The sequence below is a fragment of the Erythrolamprus reginae genome, chromosome 6 (assembly GCF_031021105.1).
Source record: "Erythrolamprus reginae isolate rEryReg1 chromosome 6, rEryReg1.hap1, whole genome shotgun sequence".
In the NCBI taxonomy this organism is placed as follows: domain Eukaryota; kingdom Metazoa; phylum Chordata; class Lepidosauria; order Squamata; family Dipsadidae; genus Erythrolamprus; species Erythrolamprus reginae.
The window spans coordinates 13,876,058-13,891,735 of NC_091955.1; the positions used below are offsets into that span (position 1 = coordinate 13,876,058).

Here is a 15,678-nt window from a genome sequence, read left to right on the forward strand (position 1 = left end):
GTTTTTAATAGGAAAGTGAACACAAGAACAAGGGGACACAATCTGAGGTTACTTGGGGGAAAGATCAAAAGCAACATGAGAAAATATTACTTTACTGAAAGAGTAGTAGATCCTTGGAACAAACTTCCAGCAGACGTGGTAGATAAATCCACAGTAACTGAATTTAAACATGCCTGGGATAAATATATATCCATCCTAAGATAAAATACAGAAAATAGTATAAGGGCAGACTAGATGGACCAGGAGGTCTTTTTCTGCCGTCAGACTTCTATGTTTCTATGTTTCTATGTTTGTAGATTGCAAGACGAAAATCGGGGTAGAAGATGAACTTTAAGAGATTCTCAGATGCCAACTTGCAGTGATTAAATTGCAAATCAACAAAACACACCTTTAGGATGGGCCTCCAGGGTGTATTTTCCTCAGTTGACAATTTCTGTCAGAATACGAACATTTATTTATTTATTTATTTATTTATTCATTTATTCATTTAGTTATTTAGTTATTTATATAGTTATTTAGTTATTTAGTTATTTAGTTATTTAGTTATTTAGTTATTTAGTTATTTAGTTATTTAGTTAGTTATTTAGTTATTTAGTTATTTAGTTATTTAGTTATTTAGTTATTTAGTTATTTAGTTATTTAGTTATTTAGTTATTTAGTTATTTAGTTATTTAGTTATTGGATTTGTATGCCGCCCCTCTCCGGAGACTCGGGGCGGCTAACAGCACTAATAAAACAGCATATAATAATAATCCAATACTAAAAACAGTTAAAAACCCATTATTATAAAAACCAGACATACCATGCATAAAATTGTAAAGGCCTAGGGGGAAAGTATCTCAATTCCCCCATGCCTGGCGGCAGAGGTGGGTTTTAAGCAGCTTACGAAAGGCAAGGAGTGTGGGGGCAATTCTAATCTCTGGGGGGAGTTGGTTCCAGAGGGCCGGGGCCGCTACAGAGAAGGCTCTTCCCCTGGGTCCCGTCAAGCAACATTGTTTAGTTGACGGGACCCGGAGAAGAACCACTCTGTGGGACCTAACTAGTCGCTGGGATTCGTGCAGCAGAAGGCGGTCCCTGAGATAATCTGGTCCGGTGCCATGAAGGGCTTTATAGGTCATAACCAACATTTTGAATTGTGACCGGAAACTGATCGGCAACCAATGCAGACTGCGGAGTGTTGGTGTAACATTTTGTAATAGTTCGTGCTCCCATATAGAGACACTTTTTGGAGTGTGTCAAGAATAAAGCAGGAGATTTAGGAAGCAAAGCCAAGGTCATCCCTAAAGAATTCAGATGCCTATATGTTAATGCTCAAAGTTTGAGGAACAAATTTGAAGTACTAATATGTCAATATAAACCCAATATGTCAATATGAACCCAGTGCACAGCAGCAGTAAAAAAAAAAGCAAATTCCATGCTTGGCATGATTAGGAAGGCAATTGAAAATAAGTCAGTAAGTGTTGTATTGCCTTTGTACAAATCAGTGGTGATTTGTACAAAGTTTGCTGATGACACTAAATTGTTCCAGGTAGTGAAAAGTGAAACTGATTGTCGGGAGCTCCAGAAGGATCTCTCGAAATTGATTGAGTGGGCAACAAAGTGGCAAATGCATTTTAACCTAAAAAAGTGCATATCGGGGCAAAGAACCCCAACTATACCTACCAACTGCTGGGGACCAAGCTTTCTGAGACAACCCAAGAAAGGAATCTTGGGAGTTTGGTAGACAGCTCAAGATGTCAACCCAGTGTGCAGCAGCAAAATGTGGCCTCCAGGAAGGACGTCTTCGTGACGTCAAAGCTCCGCCCATGGAATTCCAGATCGGCCAAAAATGCCGCCACCGATCGCAAAAACGGCACTCCGCCATGCGGCGGCATCCAGCTGTAACCTTCTGAAACAGCTGGGCGCTTCTCGGTGGCCTCCGGAACCCGAACCCAAACTTTTGCCGAACTTCCGAGTTCAGCGTTCAGGAGAACACCAAGAAGCCCCCCAGCTGTTTCAGAAGGTGACAGGCGGGCGGCGGTGCTTCTCAGCGGCCTCCCAAACCAGAAAAGTTCAGCAAAAGTTTGGTTCGGGTTTGGGAGAACGCCAAGAAGCCCCCCGGCTGCTTTAAAAGGTGACAGCCAGGCAGCAACGCCCAGCGGAGCCCCATTTTGCTATTTTTTTTCCTCTTGCACGCATTAATCGCTTTTATTTATTTATTTATTTATTGGATTTGTATGCCGCCCCTCTCCTATGGGAAACAATGTTTCGTCTTATGAACCTTTCGCCTTACGAACCTCCTTCCGGAACCAATTAAGTTTGTAAGACGAGGTATTACTGTACTCACAACTCTCTATCTACTATTCTCAATTACAATACTCAGCTAAAAATCTTCAGCCACGATATTTTTAAGCAATAATCAGCCACCACAAGCCACAGTAATTCACAAGCCACACTAAACCATAAGCCACAATATCTCTAAGCCACTCTACTTCAAAAGCCACACCTATGCAAAGGTGCATGACGGTATATACTTCTATCAACCAATCAGATTACATTACAATCTGTTCATCGTGACTAAGCAGTTTTACATTGTTAAAATCATTACTTTGATTACAATTCTTCTCTCTGCAATTTGGAATATTCAGGTATGCCCCCGATCCCGACATGGAGTACCAATCCTTCAAGTTTTTCCATCATTCCATCTTACTAGATAACTTTGTCCTACTGTATAACCTAACCGTAGTCATGTGGAGCCTAGCAAGAATTTCAGGAATTCAACTGAATTAAGTCTTCGGGTGAAGCCGCTTCAAATATTTATAACCCGAGAGATGGATGTTCAACAGTTGTGACTGAAGGGCTGTACTCTCCATTGTGGGCAAAGATAAATGCGATTTATTACCAGCAAAAAATGTGGTGCCGAGAGAGGAGAGGATTGAATAAAGAGACCTGCAACTTGGGATCGTGGGAACTTATTGTGTTATTCATAGAAGAAAGAGGACAGGACATTTTCTGCCGAGGAGTTTATAGCTGTACTCCCACCATAAGAGAATTCACAGCTTGGATACCTGCTTACTGAAAACAGACAGAAAATGAAAAGGATCCTAGCTAGCTGACTTTTCTCTGTCATAGAACATCTTGACAATCCAGGTTTTTGCTCAAGAGATTCAGTTTATTGCATTACCAAATCCTGTTTATTAACCCTAGGCCAGTAAAGGGCAGCCAAAATGTTGACTGCCACACTGTGGGTGTGGCTTATTTTGTGGGTGTGGCTTAATAGTCATGTGACTGGGTGGGAGTGGCTTGCCAGCCACGTGATCAAGCGGGAGTGGCTTGAACGATTATCATCGTTCACAACTGAACTGTTAAATCATTGACTTACAACTTTAACAGTGTCGCTCGCTGGGGTGACAATTTGGTTTGTGTTTCCTGCACTCTCCTTCCTGGGTCGGCCCCCCTGCCTCAAGCTGGGTAGCTAGGGGAACACTCCGTGGCCTGCAATGGCTGCCGATCAGTTTACGGTCACAATTCAAAGTGTTGGTCATGACTTTTAAAGCCCTACATGGCATTGCAGCAGATTACCTCCGGACCAGATTACCTCCGGAACCACCTGCTACCGCACGAATCCCAGCGACCGATAAGGTCCCACAGGGTTGACCTTCTCCGGGTCCCGTCGACTAAACAATGTCGTTTGATGGGCCCCAGGGAAAGAGCCTTCTCTGTGGCGGCCCCAACCCTCTGGAACCAGCTCCCCCCTGAGATTAGAATTGCCCCGACCCTCCCTGTCTTTCGTAAACTGCTCAAGACTCATTTATGCCGCCAGGCATAGGGGAGTTGAGATATTCCTTCCCCCTAGGCCATTGCAAGTTATGCATGGTATGTCTGTGTGTATGTTTGGTTTTATAATAAGGGTTTTTAGTTGTTTTATCATTGGATTGTCACATGCGGTTTTTATCATTGTTGTTAGCCGCCCCAAGTCTACGGAGAGGGGCAGCATACAAATCCAATAAATAAATAAAAATAAATAAGTGCTACCAGAAGCATAAATGCTACCAGCGCCGCTTCCGTCCACGCCTCCTGCTTGCACCTCAGGCAGGAGGTGACCGCATGAGGCTGGAGGGGAGCCAGGCAGGAGAGAGGGAAGATCGTCTGAGGCCAGGAAGAAGGAAAGAGGAAAAAAGCAAGGAGCACAGACGCAGCAGCAGGGAAATAAGAAGAGCTGAACCGAGACCAGTAATCCAGGAAGTGACAGCCACGACCAGCTGGAACTGCACACGCATCTTCATTTTCACCAGTGGAACTGTGTTCCACCCCATCCTGCCTGCTGCCCACCCCTGCCCTAGGCTAAACTTTTCAGGGATTTTGATGATAGATTCCCATTTTTTAATGAAAAACATTTCACTTTATTTCAATGAAACTTCTCAAGTCATCCACGTAACATTGTCTGGAAGTTGAGTCATGCCAATTGGTCTTTTCTGGTTGGTTTGAAACATTTCACTGCTTATCCAAGTAGCTTCTTCAGTCTGAGCCAAGTTGGTTGGGGGACTCCACGTATGTCCTTCAGGGTGATTTCATTTCTCACCTAATCTGCGAGACCGCCTTCTGCCGCACCAATACCCGCGACTGGTTAGGTCCCACAGAGTTGGCCTTCTCCGGGTCCCCTCGACTAAACAATGTCGTCTGGTGGGACCCAGGGGAAGAGCCTTCTCTGTGGTGGCTCCGACCCTCTGGAACCAGCTCCCCCCAGAGATTAGGATTGCCTCCACCCTCCTTGCCTTTCATAAACTTCTTAAAACCCACCTCTGCCATCAGGCATGGGGGAATTGAAACATCTCCCCCTTGCCCATGTAGTTTTTGTGTATGATTCGATTGTGTGTTGTTTTTTATATATTGGGGTTTCTTTTTTGGACTCTTTAATCTAAAACTGTAATCTAGATTCTTAAATATTAGATTTGGTACTATGTACTGTTCTTCACCATTGTTGTGAGCCGCCCTGAGTCTGCGGAGAGGGGCGGCATATAAATCCAATAAATCTAATCTAATCTGAATAGGCTCTTAGGCCAGTGATGGTGAACCAATGGCACGGGTGCCACCTGTGGCACACAGAGCCATATCTAAGGGTATGTGGGCAGTATTGGGAGCCTGCTGAGAACAACAAGAATCCATGCAGCTGCCCTGCCCCACCTGGTGGCCTCTCTTCCAGGCTCGGAGCAGCATGCAACTGGGAAAACACTCCCCATCTGGGAGAATCGATCGAGAGGGGCCATGCATGTTTCCTCCGGGGTCACATGCACTCCTGCTCCGCATCTCCCCAAGGGCTCCCCATCACCAGTGCTACCAGTGTGCTCCTGGTGACTGGTGCAGGTGTGTGCACATCTGATTGTGTACACACCAGCACACCCTTGGCTTCTGCGCATGCGCGCCAAGTGAAATTTCAAGATTTCAGCACAAGATTTCGCTGAAAATCGGTGAAACCTCACATGCGTGAACATCCCTCGTGCGAGATTTCACTTCCTGCGCATGCGCAGAAGCTGAATCTCATGCGTACCCATGTCAGGGATGCAGAGATGCACACACATCTCCATTTTTCCAACCTTGTGGAAAAGGCGTATCCGTTGGATTTCTATGTGATTTTATAGTTATAAGAGATGTTCTTCACTTTATCCAGCAGAGCCTCTTCATAGCAGAACGGTGCTTCTATGTTATGTTGGGTACAAATACGATGACTCCAATATAAAACCAATATAAAGCATTCGCTGGCTGGGGAATTCTGACAGTTGAAGTCCAAATATATTCAAGTTGCCAAGGTTGGGAAACACTGCTATATGCTAACAGTATCGGACCATCCAAGCTGCAGTGGGTCCCACTATTTGAGTGGGTGGGTCCCACTATTTGAGAAGCATTGCTCCAGTGACATTACTCCAACACTCTGGCAGTGTATCATAAAGCAGTGTTTCCCAACCTTGGCAACTTGAAGATACCTGGACTTCAACTCCCAGATGCTGGCTGGGGAATTCTGGGAGTTGAAGTCCAGGTATCTTCAAGTTGCCAAGGTTGGGAAACACTGTCATAAAGGATGCATTCCCCTTCTCCCCACCACGTAAGTAACACATTTCCTATTTTTATGGAAAAGAAGAGGAGTTGAAAAACACTTTTAAGAGAACCATGCCAAGCCTCAGAAAAATCACCGCATAAACATATAAATTGACTACTTATTTTGTCTTCACCCAAAAGGAATATGGATTTCAAAATGAACAGGCACTTAGTGCTTCTGTATCAATGGGGTATTATTGAACCTGAGATTTCCCATTTTTGGGTCTCGGTTTCTGTTTCAAACATTGGCTCTACTTCAATGCAGAGTTTTGCATTTTTAAGTTAACACCTGCGCTACTTACAAATGCATAACGCGGGCGGAACCATCGCCAGACCTGATAATCCTGCTTCCTCTCATTTGATCGAGGAACTGCTTGTTCCTTGGGAAGCATTTATGCACGTCCAAAATGAATTGATAAGGGGGAATGGGTCCCATTCTGGTGCTCTAAAGCCAAAGGTATCTCACATCGAACGGGAGGGGGAACATGTTCCCCTATATGAATCCCACCTTCCTTCCTTCTTGCTTTCTACCCAAATGTGGTAGAAGAAGCAGGGTCTCCACTCAAGACAAGATTGGCCCCTCGTGATTCCAAAGCCCCTGCATTTTCCTGGAAAAGCCGAGAGTTATGGGTTGCTGCAGCCTCATTGCGTGAATATTCTTGGACCTGGCCATTTCAGCCTACAGTATTTTTCGGAGTATAAAATGCACCTTTTTCCTCCCTAAAAGAGGCTGATGATTTGGGTGCATCTTATACTCTGAATGTAGCTTTCCCCACCCCCTGCACACAAACCTATTAGGAAAAAAATAAAAGCTCGGAATTTGGGTGGGAGGAGGAGGAGGAGGAGGAGGACAGTCGCTGCCCAGAGCGAAGGGAGAGTTTCTTTTCTCTGGGCACTGGCAGAGGTTTATTCCCTCTCCAAGCATCCAGAGAAAGGAAAATGCTTTGTTTGCTCTGGACTGCCAAAGCCTCCTTAAGCGCCACCGAAATACTCCTCTGGCAGCCCTGAAAAGCCCGAGATGGCCAGGATTAAAGGGGGAATGGCAGGAAACTGGCCGGACCTTCATGCTGCTCTCAAATTTCCTGGGAAACTTTTCTGGGCTCGGGTTCTTAAGTAGAAAATGGTTCTTAAGAAGAGGCAAAAATATCTTGAACACCCAGTTTTTATCTAGAAAAGTTCTTAAGTAGAGGTACCACTGTACCCTGTCTCGATTGGGACACGTTTCTACAACACTCCGTGACCTGCACTGGCTGCCAATCAGTTTCCGGTCACAATTCAAAGTGTTGGTAATGACCTTTAAAGCCCTACATGGCATTGGACCAGAATACCTCCGGAACCACCTTCTACCGCACGAATCCTAGCAGCCAATAAGGTCCCACAGAGTTGGCCTTCTCCAGGTCCCGTCGACTAAACAATGTCATTTGGCGGGCCCCAGGGGAAGAGCCTTCTCTGTGGCGGCCTCGGCCCTCTGAAATCAACTCCCCCCAGAGATTAGAATTGTTCTCTGCAAAAATTTTCCTCCCCCAAGCTGCCCCTCCCTCCTCCCTTTTCTTTCTTCAAAAGACACCGTTTCAGTGCCTTTGCAAGCACGTTGTTCTCTGCAAAATCTTTCCTCCAAGCTGCCCCTCCCTTTTCTTTCTTCAAAAGACACCGTTTCAGTGCCTTTGCAAGCACGTTGTTCTCTGCAAAATCTTTCCTCCCCCAAGCTGCCCCTCCCTCCTCCCTTTTCTTTCTTAAAAAGACACCCTTTCATTGCCTTTGCAAGCACGTTGTACTCTGCAAAATCTTTCCTACTCCAAGCAGCCCCTCCCTCCTCCCTTTTCTTTCTTAAAAAGACACCCTTTCATTGCCTTTGCAAGCACGTTGTACTCTGCAAAATCTTTCCTACTCCAAGCAGCCCCTCCCTTTTCTTTCTTCAAAAAAGGGGGGGGAAAGAAACCCCTTCATCCCAGCAGCAGCTGCTTGGGTTCGTAAGGTGAAAATAGTTCGGAAGAAGAGGCAAAAAAATCTTAAACACCGGGTTCATATCTTGAAAAGTTCGTTAGAAGAGGCGTTCGTAAGATGAGGTACCACTGTACGTCTTAAACTCTGAAAAGTACAGTATCTCCTCATCATTTAAACATGTAAATCTAAAGCCGTCATACCAAAAAATAGAATCATATTTTAACACCAGCAGCTTCCCATCTAAAAATTAACTTCGCAGCAAATGCCTTTTGCAAACTCTCTGGCACAACAGATTTAGTGCACAAATGTGCATTTTACAGGGGGAGGACAGCGTCTGGCAATAACAAATTTCATGAAGATTAATTAAAACATCATCTCCCATTCTGCCAAACCAATGGGCAGAATCCTTTCCATGGAATTCAAAGGCGCTCTCAGCACCATGTAGCCGACACGTCAATTTCCATTATATTTTTGAGTCACCTAAGCATCTGATGTTCAATTATAATAAATCCATGAGTTGTTTAAAAGCCATTGCTTTGCTTTGCTCTGTTTTGTTTTGTTTTCATTTGATAGTAAACCTGGAAACCAGCCCAGCCATCTTCAGAGACACCCAACAACCACTGAATTTCAAAAGGAGAATATTAGTCATTCGGTCCTTGGCTTTCAAAAGCTCTTCGGAGACAGCTGAACTACTTAATTTCATTTTCATTTTACATATGAAAAGAGGAAACAGCCAGTGATCGCCATCCTTAATCTAAATTTATAGATGCAAATGAAGTGTGCAAATCAGCCTCGACATTTTTTTAAAATACATTTTTGGGTGTAAGTTTGCTACTGCTTCAGTTTTTGTGGGGAAAAATTGCTTTCCAAAGTCAGTCCTTTAGATATAGAAACATAGAAGATTGGCAGCAGAAAAAGACCTCGTGGCCCATCTAGTCTGCCCTTATACTATTTCCTGTATTTTATCTTAGGATGGATATATCGGAACCGCCAACTACCGCACGAATCCCAGCGGCCGATAAGGTCCCACAGAGTTGGCCTTCTCCGGGTCCCATCGACTAAACAATGTTGTTCGGCGGGCCACAGGGGAAGAGTCTTCTCTGTGGTGGCCCCGGCCCTCTGGAATCAACATCCCCCGGAGATTAGAACTGCCCCCACCCTCCTTGTCTTTCGTAAATTACTCAAGACTCACTTATACCACCAGGCATGGGGGAGCTGAGACACCTTTCCCCCCAGGCTTCTTTATATTTTGTTTCATGTTTGGTATGAATGTGCTGTTTGGTTTTTAAATATATGATAGGGTTTTATATGCTTCTTTTAATATTAGATTTGTTTTGTTATAATATTGTTTTTATTGTCGTGAGCTGCCCCGAGTCTTCGGAGATGGGCGGCATACAAATCTAATAAATAATAATAATAATAATAATAATAATAATAATAATAATAATAATAATAATAATTGGCCGATATATATATAGCGGCCTTATCTGGACCGGGAGTCACTGCTCACAGTCACTCATGCCCTTATCACCTCGAGGTTCGACTACTGCAATGCTCTCTACATGGGGCTACCCTTGAAGAGTGTTCAGAAACTTCAGCTCGTCCAAAATGCAGCCGCGCAAGCGGTCTTGGGCCTTCCAAGAAATGCCCATATCTCACCATCACTCCGCGGACTGCATTGGCTACCAATCTGTTTCCAGACACAATTCAAAGTATTGGTTATGACCTATGAAGCCCTACATGGCATAGGACCAGATTATCTCCGAGACCGCCTTCTGCCGCACGAATCCCAGCAACCGGTGAGGTCCCACAGAGTTGGTCTCCTTAGGGTCCCGTCGACCAAACAATGTCGGCTGGCGGGACCTAGGGGAAGAGCCTTTTCTGTGGGGGGACCGGCCCTCTGGAATCAGCTCCCCCCAGAGATTCGTACTGCCCCCACCCTCCTTGCCTTCCGAAAAAGTTTAATAACTCATCCTTGCCGCCAGGCCTGGGGTTCCTTAGACCTTCCCCCCTGACCGATGAATGCTTAGTTTGACTGCTGAATGAATGATATATGAATGATAATGATATTCCTGGAGTCCATGTTTCGGCCAGCCAGGAAGGACGTCTCCGTGACGTCAAAGCTCCGCCCATGGAAGTCCCTATTGGGATTCCCCACCTCCGTTTGAGCCTCCCGACCGGCTGACAGCTCCACGGCTCTTTTGCAAAGCTGACAGCCGGGCAGCAGGGCTTGTCGACATTCTCCTGAACCCGAACGCCGAACCCGAACTTTTGCTGAACTTCTGGCTTTGGCGTTCGGGAGAACACCGAGAAGCCCCCCAGCTGTTTCAAAAGGCGACAGCCTGGCGGCGGGGCTTCTCAACAGCCTCCCGAACACCGAACCCGGAAGTTCGGCAAAAGTTCAGGTTTGGTGTTCGGGTTTGGGAGGACGCCGAGAAGCCCCCTGGCTGTTTCAAAAGGCGACAGCCAGGCGCGGGGCTTCTCGGCAGCTACCCGAACCTGAACCTTTGCCGAACTTCCAGGTTTGGCATTCGGGAGAACGCTGAGAAGCGCCCGGCTGTTTCAAAAGGTGACAGCCGGGTGGCGGTGCCCAGCGGAGCGCCATTTTTGCGGGGGGGGGGGGGTCTTGCACGCATTAATTGATTTTAAATTGTTTCCTATGGGAAACATTGTTTCATCTTACGAACTTTTTGCCTTACAAACCTCCTCTGGGAACCAATTAAGTTCGTAAGACAAGGTATTACTCTATTTGTTTAGTAGAGTGATGGCGTTTGGGGAAAAACTTTTCTTGTGTCTAGTTGTCTTGGTGTGCAGTGCTCTGCAGTGACCTTTTGAAGGTAGGAGTTGAAACAATTTGTGTCCAGGATGTGAGGGGTCAGTAAATATTTTCCCCGCCCTCTTTTTGACTAGTGCAGTATACAGGTCCTCAATGGAAGGCAGGTTGGCAGCAATTGTCTTTTCTGCAGTTCTGATGATTCTCTGAAGTCTGTGTCGGTTTTGTTGGGTTGCAGAACCAAACCAGACAATTATAGAGGTGCAGATGACAGACTCAATGATTCCTCTGTAGAAGTTGTCAACTCCCATCATCCCTTTCAAGTAAATAGTCTTGGCTGCCCTCATAAAGCAACCGAGAATGGCTTGCCTTTAATCATCAAGTGAAGACTTCTGGTAACTTCAAAGATACATCTGTGTAGCTTTGGAAAATTATAACATGAAAATAGTTTGGATGGATGGATGGATTGAGTAGATGGATAGACAAATGGATTTTAACTTCCCAGTCTAGTCTCTTCCACACTTTCCTTCATGATTAAAAGACCCTGGGGCCCCTGGAGTATCAGTTGGTCCTTACTGATAGCTGATGGGGGCTGTGTTTGTTAGCTACCATGGATACCATGTGTTCGATTGAATCTTGTCTCTTTATTTTAACCCAGTGCTTTTCAACCTTTCTAATCCCCTTAATACAGTTTGTTTGTTTATTTATTTATTTATTCATTTGTCCAATACACAATACATATGGAAGAGAATAGACTTGAAGTAATATATATAAAGATAATATGTAAAAATAGAGGAGAAAATATATGAAAGGAAGAAAATATATATGATATATGAGATAAAGGAAAGACAATTGGACAGGGGACAAAAGGCACACTAGTGCACTTATGTATGCCCCTTACTGACCTCTTAGGAACCTAGAGAGGTCCCTCAACCATAAGTCTAGCGCCAATTCTCCCAAACAGAGCTTTAAGCTGATTGGCAGGAAGGTCAGAGGGACATCCCCACTGTAAATGCCTGATTGGTCGGATTGTAAAACTATGTTCCAAGGTGCCAGAATAAAAGCTTTAGTTCCTAACACCATGGAAAAATTGTCTTTTCCCATGGTCTTAGGCAACCCCTGTGAAATGGTCATGTGAACCCCAAATGGGTCCCGACCTCCAGATAGAGAACCACTGTTTTAACTTCATGATTTAAAACTATTCTGAAAGCTATGTAGAGTCATTTAATGACTAAAACAACAGGCAGGTAGGCCGATAGTTTTAATTTTGCTCTACCTTCTGTGCATTATGTCTGGTTGCTTTTAATACTGTTCAGAAGCTAGGAGAGGTGATAAGATAGGCTAAGGTAGATTTAAAAGAATAGCTCAAATTTAAATTATGCCATATCCAATCTACTCAGAGGAATGACAAACTGAAATTCAGCAGGGTTTGTTCCCAAGCAAAGAAAGGAAGCAAATAAATATGAGCAAACAAGGAATATTTACATCTGTAGTTCTATTTTGTCAGTGGCAAATCAGAACCACAAATCTGGATGTTCTGCCAGCGTGTCCCAACCGCCCATAATTACAGGGTAATTAGTCCAAACAGACACACACCACATGATAGAAGGAAAACAAAAGGTCTTTATCAACAGAAAAGCAGAAACAACTCCCTTTTTAAATGTCAATGGGATTTTCTGGTACACACAAGGCACAGTTTAAATGCAATCCAATTTCTCACCCAGTAACTGGGAAATTGAGTCCAAATTCCAAAGTCCAGAAATTCCACACACAGTCTTGAACAGGGAAACAGCAAACCACGATCTTGACAAAACTATGAATCAGATAAACTTCCACGAGGCTAAACCAGCTCTTTTTATCTGTAGCACTAATTACAGCAGCCCCACCCAACCACAGGTGGCCTCACTTATCTCCTCACTTATCCTTCAGTTTGTCTCTCCTATGCATCACTCTACACATGCGTGGGTCCGTCATACGTTCTTGTTCAGAATCCAGGGATGATAAGGATGATTGATCTCCTCCTGGGCTGTCTGCCAAACTCTCCTCTTCCCTGTCACTCACGCTTCCTTCATCAGAGGAGACTTCGTCGGCAGATTCTATCGGGAGCAAAACAGGTCTGGGGCATGTGGATGTTTCCCCCACATCCATCTCCACATTCCTTGGGGCAGGAGCTGAACCAGATCTAACCACAACACCGGGATTGCGGGGAGAGGGAGAAGTGACTATTATTTAAGCATCCAGGACATAAACGATTACTTACAATCGTGTTCTCTTTTTTTCCCAGAATAGAGAATATTTTGACGTGCCTCAAGATGGAAGAGGTAACATTACAGCCCAGTAATAACAGCTTTATCTGAAAAGCACAATGGGTGGTTAGGCAAAGGAGTCCAAGGAGATGGGTTATTCGAATCTCCCCCATGGCAAGTGATGGTATCCAGAGATCAAGGTGAGGCAATGTTACTTGAACGATATCTTGGAAACTCAAGACATCCGTCCTGAAGGAGGAGAGAATTTGAGGGAAGACCGTGCCCACGGAAATCCAACCACGGATGAAAATATACGACAACACCAACTTCTTTTTCTTCCCCATTCATTAAGTCTCATTTGAGCCAACAGGTACGGATGGAAACAAGAGTGTGACTTTTCCCCAAAACAAGTTCTCAAGTGAATATTGTCACAATAGGCCAGATGTGGATTGACTTAATATCTTTTGTCCTCCTGGTTTTTTTTCCTTCCTTTGGGAGACAGATGAGAGAAAAGCTATGATTTGAAAGGGGAAAGTGTCGTTTTAACGGGCAGAAAAGTAGCAACCTCACATATCAGTTTCTGAGCACACCAAAGTGGCCTCTTTTACTTGTGTAGATGGGGCACTGGGAGAAGAGCATCTCTTCTCCCTGGCCCCGATTGGGGGGACAAAAAAAATCAAAGAAAAACACTTGTAATAAGTGAAAGCAATAAAACAGCTGCTACCTGTCCAATCAGGCCATTATCTCACTTGTTCATGTAAACTAACCTTTGCCTACCGGCTAATCTTAATACTTATTTATAATCCCTCAGGAACCTGCTGATGTTCTTGGCAAGAGAACCATGGGGATTCCTTGGTTGAGGTTCAGGATTGTAGGCAAGCTTTGTGCTTTCTGAAATAACTTGACCAAGACAAAGAATATCACCTGAAGAAGGAACATACATAGCTGACATTTAGTTGGTACGAAATTCCATTAGGCATCGCCATTTCTATAGAGCGATTTTACAACGATCGGAAGAGCAGTTCCATTTAGCAGATTATTGTTAGGTCTTTTTTCTTCCTGGAAATACTTTTTTTCCATCCATATAAAACAGGAGTCAGCAACCCACAGCTCCAGAGCTGCATGTGGCTCTTTCATCCCTCTGCTGCAGCTCCGTTGCTCAAAATTTGCATCTCAACCGCCAATATGCAAGGCACCTGCTAGCAGGTGATTTATTGAGCTTTTTGACTCCCGGTAGGCCAACCACGGATAAATCCAAGGAAAGAAAGGTTTCAGAAGAAAACAGAATTTTTAATTCTAAATGCTAGTTTTGTGGCTGCTCAGGAAATAGCCAGGCACGGGTAGAGTTTTGTGGCTCCCGGTGTTTTCTGTGGGAAATGGGTCCAAATGGCTCCCTTGAGTCTTTAAGGTTGCTGGCCCTTGGTATAAACCTTTTATCTTTTGACATTTGGGCTAAAAACATTGACCATTTTTCCACAGAATAGCTGATGGAAAAGGAATACAGAACAAGTATTACCTGCGTTGTATACTTTGTGTAGATCCAAGAAAGAATGTAAAAAGAATGTAAAATTGTTTTCACACCAAGATCTTGCCTTGCACACCAAGATTCCTCCTCAAAAAATGAACATCAAAAGGTTACACTGCTTCTTGTCGTGCAGCAGTCCTGCCTGAAACAGCCTGTCCAGATTATCTTGATTCTTCTTACGAAGACCCTAAAATAACTAGAGGAGAATTATTTCTGTCCTCGAGGCATTGCGTATTTCCTAACTCGTGTAGCAGCAACACGTGAGCAGTGTTCCTACATATTCCGTCTCTCCATAAGGAGACTTGGTAGATTTCTAGATATTTTCTGCCACTGAATGCTTTATTTACCACATTGCCAATGTTTTCTGAGAAATGCAGTGGTCATATTTGCGGTCGAATGCAAAGAAATGCCCTGAAACTAAGGATTTGCAGCAAAAGGAAAGACAAGTGAAGATCCCACTTACAAGTGGAGATTGCATCAACTGGTATATGGTTGGTGGATTGTGCAGTCTGATGAACCCACACATGTGGCTTATGTTACGAGGATTGATCCCTTAATATTTCTCTAGTATTCAAATAGGAATTAAAGTTTTACACGTAGCCCTCTTGAATTAATTTAGGTGATGCAAATCGCCTTAAACAACTTGGCTTGCTTGGAGTTGCAAAGATTTCCCATCATTTGACTTAGTGTTAAAAATTAAGCAACTTAGTGATGTAAGAACCAAATAACAACACAATTCCTGCATTTCAGAGTTGGCAGCCTGGAATGTTGTTCAGTCCCCAGGTCATGTCCGACTCTTCACCATAGCACGCCAGGCCCCCCTGTCCTCCACTGAAGGGGCGGGTTCTAACCAGTGATGGGCTCCTACAGGAACGGTCAGGAACGCAGTTCCGGTAGCAAAATTTGGAGCTCCACCCCAGAGCACCCTATTTGCACTGAAAGATGTTGAAACAAAATGCATAAGCCACACCCACAGTGTGGTAGTAAAAATTTTGGTAGCCCATCATTGGTTCTAACTTACCTCGCTGCCGTTTAGCTTCCTCCCACGCCGTGTGGCCACACCGCATGGGTGCAGTGCTGAAAAATCTCCCAAAAAATTTTTTTTAAGCTGAAAACAA

The 15,678-nt window shown here is 44.4% G+C and overlaps 1 protein-coding gene across 1 annotated transcript in view; it reads left to right on the forward strand.

The window, feature by feature from the left end:
- The window catches only part of SHISAL1 (shisa like 1), a 142,941-nt gene extending 128,358 nt beyond the window's left edge, over window positions 1-14,583 (forward strand). Inside the window, exon 5 of the mRNA XM_070755294.1 lies at window positions 13,074-14,583. Within this exon, the coding sequence (XP_070611395.1) occupies window position 13,074 (1 nt within the window). The 3' untranslated portion in view covers window positions 13,075-14,583. The remainder of the gene's footprint in view (window positions 1-13,073) is intronic.
- Window positions 14,584-15,678: the final 1,095 nt, after the last annotated feature.